This window comes from Frankliniella occidentalis, unplaced genomic scaffold (genome assembly GCF_000697945.3).
Source record: "Frankliniella occidentalis isolate FOCC.00 unplaced genomic scaffold, Focc_3.1 Scaffold127, whole genome shotgun sequence".
NCBI classification, from domain to species: domain Eukaryota; kingdom Metazoa; phylum Arthropoda; class Insecta; order Thysanoptera; family Thripidae; genus Frankliniella; species Frankliniella occidentalis.
The window spans coordinates 322,658-330,788 of NW_026267254.1; the positions used below are offsets into that span (position 1 = coordinate 322,658).

At 46.6% G+C, this 8,131-nt stretch overlaps 3 protein-coding genes across 3 annotated transcripts in view; all 3 read right to left on the reverse strand.

The window, feature by feature from the left end:
• Nucleotides 1–8,131, reverse strand: part of LOC113212757 (aquaporin AQPAe.a) — a 40,321-nt gene that overhangs the window by 28,169 nt on the left and 4,021 nt on the right. The window lies entirely within an intron of this gene.
• The window catches only part of LOC127748712 (aquaporin-like), a gene marked incomplete in the record, with an annotated part of 46,780 nt that overhangs the window by 17,227 nt on the left and 21,422 nt on the right, over nucleotides 1–8,131 (reverse strand).
• On the reverse strand, nucleotides 2,793–5,489 carry LOC113212759 (uncharacterized PE-PGRS family protein PE_PGRS46). Its single transcript, XM_026431575.2, has 2 exons — nucleotides 5,313–5,489; nucleotides 2,793–5,170 (listed from the first exon to the last, which is right to left on the reverse strand). Exons 1-2 carry the CDS (start codon nucleotides 5,394–5,396, stop codon nucleotides 3,713–3,715), a joined length of 1,542 nt encoding a protein of 513 aa, XP_026287360.2. The 5' UTR covers nucleotides 5,397–5,489; the 3' UTR covers nucleotides 2,793–3,712.

Here is an 8,131-nt window from a genome sequence, read left to right on the forward strand (position 1 = left end):
CAGATATGGCGGCGCGTTTGAGGCGCCCGGTGACAGCCGATCGCACTTCGGCCCGTGACAGCTAATCCTTAGCGCCGCCCGAGCGTGCGAGCGAGACGGACGGCGCTATCGAACCGGCGTCGTGATTTCCAGAGACAAGGCTGGCTGTGCCCCGCCCCGCCCGGCCCCGGCCCCGCCTCGTGTGCGCGGCGCACTCATCGAATGCATTACCTCTTGCGTTGTACCTTTTTCCATTTAAAAATAGCAGCTAGCTGCGCGCAGCTGTACGTGAGGCTGAGCGCGCGCGAGGCCTTTAGCCGGTGTACAGACGGGCGGGGCCAGACTTGTGCAAAGTGCAGCTGTGGCGCACCGTTCGGTGTGTGCAGTAATGCGCTAATATCCCCCATCAGAGCAAACACAAATGGCCGCGAATAGTCAGGGGCATGGGGTGGGCGCACCCCCCGGGCCAGGTCGGCGGCCACGCGGGCTGAGCCGGGTGCAGCCGGGGCGCAGCCGGGCGCCTCACCGCAAGCCGCTTGAGGTGCTTTGGCTCCGCTGCGCCGCCGGCGCGCTGCCGCCCCCTCACGGGGTGGGCCCGAGCCCCCGCGGCCCCGACCGCGCCGCCGACCGCGCCGCCGACCGGTTTGCAGACACCTGGGACCGCACGGGTGCACTTCGGTGCCGGCCGGCATTACTGGCTGGAGGCGGGCCGAGAGGCGGGGGCGCGCGGACGGGGAACGTGGCCAAGTTTAGCCAACTATCGACTGCCACTCTGAACGTTGCTGCAGAGACCCGACAGCGACCGCCGTGGAAATTCTTTGAGACCATCACAGCAACCACAACTACTTGGGCGCACCATCCCCCTCTAGGGCACGCGCCCACGCGACATTTCGATCGCTTGCATGCTACACATTGTTTTGTTGCTATCCGCACTTTGGTGTTTGACTTGGTGCTCACCAGTTCGTTTGGTGCTGCCCTCGGTGCTGCCTGTGATGCCGTACACTGAGCTGCTGCTGCACTGCTGCCGCCGCCCCGGCCCGCGCCTTTGCTCGGACTGTCTCGTCACTGTGTGTGTCGCGGCTTCCCCCCTCCTCTCCGCTGTCGTGTCGTACCCCTTCCCGCCGTACGCCGAGCAGACGTAGGTGCGTCAGGGAGAGGGGAGGGATGATAAGACTGACTTTTATATGAAAAATCTAAACGGATTGTGCGATCGCCAGAAATTAGTATTTTGTGGCGCTCGGCGCTTCTGGTGCTTCCATACATTTTTGTTTTTGAAAAGATTCTTCTAAGGATCGCTCCACAAGAGAGAGCAGCCTCACTATCGGGCTGAGACTCCTGGACACAGATATGTCAAGAGTGTGCACGGCCCTTATCGATAGCATGGCTGGGCGGGGGTAGAGACCTGCTACGGTCACGCACCGACTTGGAATTCACCAACGAGCAACAATTGGGCTGTCGCCTCTCGTAAGTTTACAATGTATTTTGTAAATCACAAATACAAAACACATTCTAAATTTGCGAAGATATTTTTCACAGTGATCATGATGGGCGCTACCGCCAAGTGTTTGGCTCCTGTCTGGCCTACACAGACATGAGAAAATAAAAAAAAATTAAAACAAGCAATTCACCTTCAGACTCTCCCAGCCCACACCTGGAGACCAGGGTGTCTTTCTCGCTCGGAGCCGCCACGCCGAGCGCCAGGTTGCAAAGAAAGACAGCAGGAGGAGGAGAGGGGACGAGCCGTCGCGTGTTTGCGCCTGCGCGCGTCGCGTCGTGCAGACACAACCTGTTCGGTGTTTATCGCCGCCCTGATGATCAGCTCGGACAAGCGTTCAGCGCGTGCTTGGCGTTGGCCGGTCCAGAGCGTGCGGCGGCAAGCCCCCGTGTGCTTGGCACCTAGGGATTCGAACGTGTCTTTGCACACTTGAATAATCGCGTTTGCCTACTGCGTCTACGTCATTTTCTGACTGTTTTCAAAGTCAATAGCGCTCTTGAAGGACGTGCGCATTGGGATGAATAATATGGTCGTAAACGCACAGCTTAAAAGCCTTAATGTCCTATTAGACCCGATTAGACCATTCTTGAGAGATTTTGTCTCCTACATAATTTTCATCTTCAAGATGGAAATTGATTGTATAAAAAATCAAGATTAACGCACATTTCATCGTACTGCTGCTTGAAAACCGGAGCATCTGTCATTTGCAAAAACCGGCGCCCCGTTCCCCATGCGGAGGTGGATTTTCTCGAGGGCAATACGGTTTTCTTTAGTACCGTGCTCCATACTTGGATCGACTTGGGTAACCCAGTAGCAGCTTTATATGGACTAAACTGTAAAAAATACCGTAAGGAAGTACGGGTTGCCTACGGTCCGTTCTGTAAATTTTATGTACGTGCTGGACCGTAAAGATATGGACCGTATTTCATTGTGTGAGGGAAACCCTCTATTGACCCATAAAATAGTTTGCGAAGTTACGGTCCATCGCGTGCGGAGTGGACCGTAAGCCAAAATTACGGTTGAGGACCTGATGACAAATTGACGGGGCACACCGTAGACATTTACCGTAGGTTTTTCTAACAGTGTTGTATAGGAAAGGGTGATACAGAACGCCGTAAGAGGCCCCGTTCCCGAAACGGTAAGTATCGGATTAATATTGGCAGTAATTATATTCCTCTAGGTTTAATTTACGCCAAAATCCTACAGGATTTTAGTGAGTACCTTCATTTTTTTTTTACACAGACTTTTACTTGGGAAGGAATGGGTGCGGATACGGGAAAGTAACCTCTTTTTAAATTAAGAATTGTTGACGTATGGGTGACCGTTACTTTTTTACAGTTTAATTGCTTCAACGTCATTACGAAGAACATAAATTTGACGCATTCTTGAAGAACTTTTTAGTTTTTGTAAGTTGTTATCACGATGTAGTGAGCCCACTACATCTCACTACATGGTGGTTGTTATTAAGCTGAGGGTTCAGTGAAACATACAATAATTGTATAATCCGTACAATTTGAGAATCTTATCTTACCTTAAAATCTTATATTACTATTTATAACCACTCGATAACATTACCTCAACACAGGGTAGGTGATCTACTCCGCCTTCTATTTGTTCTGCTTACTATACAGGATTAATGCGTGCGTCCGGGCTTGCCTACAGCCGTTCGCTATTGCGCCGTCCCGACCAATACAGGGCTCTGCAGTTTGCAAAGTTTAATTTGTCTATAGAAAGACGTTTTGATAATGTGGTGGTTTACGTTCGCACTCACATTTGCCAAGTGCACCAGATGCTGATTTTTTTGTGTGCTCATGTTTTAAGAGTCCACCCGCCTCGCAAGGGCCTTACGGGCGAAGTAAGTAGACAAACCCATAAAACTGAATGCATTCATAGAAACACGTGGTACGCCCATTGGCCCAAGGCATTTTGCTCTACGCGCAGAACCATATCCAAACAAGATTTTTTTTCAATTTTTAGAGTTAGAAGATTTTTTTGTATCATTTAAGTTGTTAAAATTTACATTCATAATCCAGGATATCCACGGATGTCAACAGCTTCACTCAGTGCCTCAGTGCGATATTGCGAGATAGACATACTTATGGGTGACCCGTAAGAGCAAGAGAGCTGTAATGACTGAGCTCTAATGCTCATGCAAGCCACGTAGCCGGGACCCCTGCTATAATCTTATGTTCGTTAACAAGCTGTTGCATTTATTTATATTCATTATATCATCATTATTTACGTTGAAGAAGCGTCCCTGTCGCCTTCGTCTTTCCCACCTACTTTTTTATCTTTTCGCTCTTCTTTGTCCAGATCACCTCCCGCTCGAAATTTTGGGCGAACATGAACATGGAGGTAAAGCTTTTTAGAGCCTTGAAGTCCCCTTCCTGCGCCCTCAGCTCCTTCTACCTGTAGTCGACCACTCCCCGTCGACTTTACCTCTGTATTTCCAGCTTCTAAGGCTAAAACTCCTGATTCCCTTGTTCCCCCGCCGCCTGTTCTTAAACTCTCTTGGAGGCCAAACTCTTTATTTCCAAATTTCAGGGATCCGACTCCTTTTGCACTACCTTCAAGTGTAACTCTTCCTCCTCTACCAGCCCCTTCGAGCTCAACTCTTCCCCCTCCTAGACCACCACCACTACCTGCTATCGCACTTCCTTTTAGCACACGCCCTACTTTAACACCCCCATTGAGTCCGAGAAGTGGTTGCTGACTCCCTTTCAAACCTGAAGCGAGTTTGGGTGTATCTAGGTCCAGAAGACTAACACTTTGCTTTACACTTCCCTGGAAGATACTTTCTTTTTTAAATGGGTCCTGAACACCTTCACCTACACCCCCTGGTACTCCTTTGAGACCAACACCCGAATTCCCTAATTCGGCAACTATTTTTTCCCCTTGAAATCCACTTCCTCCGAAACTTCCGGTTCGGTTTGCTCCGTATTGAAATTTGTCACCTAGCGTTCCACTCTCTTTGAGTTCACTGCCTACTTTAACACTTCCAAGATATTTGGTGCCTGAGTCCGCGCCCCCTGTAGCAGTCCCATCTGATGATACAGTCTCACGTTTTCCACTTTTCTCTATTTTATTTGCATGTCCCACCCCATGCAAAGCTTGAACTATATTTTCAATTCCAGATCCACTATCGAAACTGCTACCCTCCAGTGATCCCTCACGTTGGCTCCCTCGTGAAGCACCAACCCTTGTGTTAGTATCCCCCTTTTCTGCGTTTGACCCAACGGTGCTTATATGCCCACCCCATTCGTTCACACCTCCCTTCAGTACACTTCCTGTTTTTTTACCAATCTGTTCATTAACTGCATTTTTGACTACTTCCTTCAATACGTCTCCTGTACCTACTTCTTGGGTTGCGCCACTAAGCTTGTCACCACCCTGCAGTTCAGTTCTATTCACGTTGACGTACAACTTACTTTCCGAATAATTTCCTTCTCGAAGATTGTCTTCTGTTTTGCCAGTCCCTTGAACTTGTTTTCCTATTTCTAGAGACTCGTTCTTGCTTGGGTTGTAGATATGCGTGTAGACGGCTGGTCTTCCGGGCTGCGCTGGAGCAAACACCTCGATAGAAATGCCAGGTTTGATCGTGATTTGAAGACTGTGCTTGTGCGAGGCGATGCCGTCTGCTATTCGAACTCCCTTGCTCTCTCTCTGAGTCGTAGCCCTGGCTGGTTGCAGACTAGACTGCAATTAAAGTTATGGTGTGTTAACCTAGTTCGGGAACATATTTGTAATCACATACATTATCTAGTTCGGGAACATATTTGTAATCACATGCATTACCTAGTTCGGGAACATATTTGTAATCACATATATTTTGTCTCACCTGCGTATATCCTTTTTCCTGTGAAAATCCCCTCGTTAAATGCATAGCAAGCGCCAGTAGGGCCAGGGCTAGCAGTTGCCTCATCCTGATCGCGTTAAAAACCACTCGTACATTTGCGGACCTTAGGTTCCCGCACGAAGCACCACCCAAAGCTGTTAAGGCAGTGTGGCCCCTTGTTTTCCCCCACCCTACCCTACTCGCACTTTATGGCCTTGATATCAGTCAGAACACTGTTATCGTTCGACTCATGTTGGCTAGTTAGACGGTCATTTGTTCTGGTTTTTCATTTTTAAATCTTTATTAAGAAAAAAATGTCCGTTTTAATTGGAAGATGACATTCATCTTCTGCAATGTATTATTTCTATTGTTTACTTTTTTGCGGTCTCAAATTCACAAACGTATTCACATTTCACGGTAAAAACGATCTCTCATTTTGGCAAAGGAAAAAAGTTTGAGAAACTCCCTTGGTTCGAGGAAAACTCCTCTGATTTGGAGGAAGTCTCCCGAAGTGTCTCCTAAAAATGTGGGATTTCACCTCATTTTTTGAGAAGATTCCTCAAAATTTTAAGCGAGATCGCCGGGGAGTTTTCCTGAAGTATGGAAATTCATGAAAGTTTTTCCTTTTCCCTCAAATATGAGACATCGTTGTTACCGTGATCGTAAACTGCTTAATCAAGTTTGAAACTCTTTGCCACTTCTGTGCAACTCCAAACTGTTTTGTTAAATCCTTGTTACTGTCGTTGTGTCCATCATCCTATTCATCTTTACTCATACCCGATTCAAGTGCACGGTAAACCAGTTCCTTGATGATCAGGACCAGGCACACCGATTTAAGGACGCTACATGTGTTTTTCTCTACCCCCTTCCTTGAATAGATGTCGTGAACCTTGGATACCAAGTCACTAGTACGACCCGTTAACGTGTCACAAACGACGCAAAATGAAAGATGTGAGGGGTGTTTGGGGGGATCGAGGTCGAAATAGCAAAATTTCAAGTCTCTGCTCAAAGTGCAAAGTTGAGGACGTGAACGTGCGCGTCCCGACTAATAAGGCAGATCATCTGTATTAAAACCCATTATTCTAAAGAGTAGACTGTAAACGTTTTAGGTTGTCAGTTATTTTCTCACCGTTGTCTTTGTGTATTCGTCAATGTGTCGACTTGTCGTTGACTGTTGCAAAATGATTTGTTGATTGAGATACATACTTAGCAAAGGTAGCGGCAATTTCATAGCAGTTGGCTTTGTAGGGCGGTTCTCAGTGTTTGTGCTCTGTTACTATTGCCAGAAGGATTGGTTGCTAATGTTGACCGACTGCAAGACAACGAAACCAGTAAGCCCCGATTCTTTGGCCTGTGACCAAGGGGCGGACGGCGTGCCAACTGATCCATCTTTGGCAATATTTTTCTGTGTCACAAAAGTTTTAACGTCTTTTGACGTTATTAGAACTAATAGAGTTTCTTATACTACTTTTTCTTGTTTGGTCTTTGTCTCTTTGCGGATAGACCCTTCAGATACCGGTGGCAACTGAGCTACCAATTATTTAGCCATATCTCAAGGAACAGCAGTCACTCGATTACCTTATCAGACACCATTATTTGCACTGTTTTAGGCTCTTAAGCCTTTGTTACCTTGTGCAATTTCTCGATGTCACCTGCCTCGTCTTTACTTACAGCTTGCTAAGCAGGTACTGGGTGCTTTATGAAAAACGCAGGTGCTGGCAGGTTTGTCTACCTCACTCTGCACGTAAGGCGCCATAGCCCCTTGGCTAGGCAAACCCACCCGCCCCTGCGTCTTTTATAAAACACCCGGTACACATTTTGTCACTGTAATATGTTGTTTACTTTTATACTTTTATACATATTTTTTTTGAAAAGTGTAAATTTGCCTGTACCAACCTGCAAATTTTCTCAACGTTTAAATATCATTCATTTGGTAAATTAACGAAAATTTGAATTTTAAGTAATATTTATTCCTTGCTTTATGTCTCACACAATTTGACTCGTTCATGTGTAGTTTAACCTTCAAGACTCAGGTAATTTACGTTACATTACAGTTTTTAGTTGTGTTTTTTTGTACCTAATGAAATAGTGCACCAGTTTTACATTCTCACCGTTTAAAAATCACGGTAAAAAGTTTTAAGAAGTCGTGACACATGGTACTTAAAATTTGAGGATAATTAAGTTTTTGAACGTTTTCGAAGATAAATGTTCTGTAAAGAAAATTGGAATTAACTTGGGGCACCCAAACGACGTTTTTTCTTCGAAATGCTCGTGTTTAACCTGGTAGGTGTTCTTACCATTAACTAAGTTAATAAAATTAAGAAAGCTGGAACGTAATAGGTTTTGTATTTGTGTTACACACATTTTATGTTTCTAGCAGAGTAATCATTCACGTTCGTTACTTTAAAAGCTGGGACGAACGAGGCTGAGATCAGCAGCTGCAAGTGATAAATCAAAGGTGTATGAGAGATGACTTCCTGCTCATCTGTTTACTCGAGTCCGTCTGGACAAGGGCGTGGCACCTATGGTCGCCTACCCGTCTGTTTGGCAGTCTGGCTGCTGGTTAATCTCCACGCTTGTTTGAAAGATGCCACTAGGTCAGATGGTTTGGACAGTGTCTGTAAATGTCTGTACCACATAAGATATTTTATTTTGTCGGTGCGATCAAGATGGTCGGAATACCAAAAACATGGCTATCCTGTCCACCACGGCCAAGCGCAGTGAGAGTTGGAGGAGAGAGCGTTGTAAGTAGGAAAAGGGGGAGAGCAGTAGAGAAGGGGGGGGGGGATGCACAAGTGCGAGGAGACCTCTTGTCTTCCACT

Excerpts from the sequence above, each read along its gene's own strand:
- LOC113212759 (XM_026431575.2), bottom strand. The coding sequence starts at position 5,396 with ATGAGGCAACTGCTAGCCCTGGCCCTACTGGCGCTTGCTATGCATTTA. Across the intron at positions 5,171-5,312 it reads AGGAAAAAGGATATACGCAG|TCTAGTCTGCAACCAGCCAG; the intron begins GTGAGACAAAAT and ends CTTTAATTGCAG.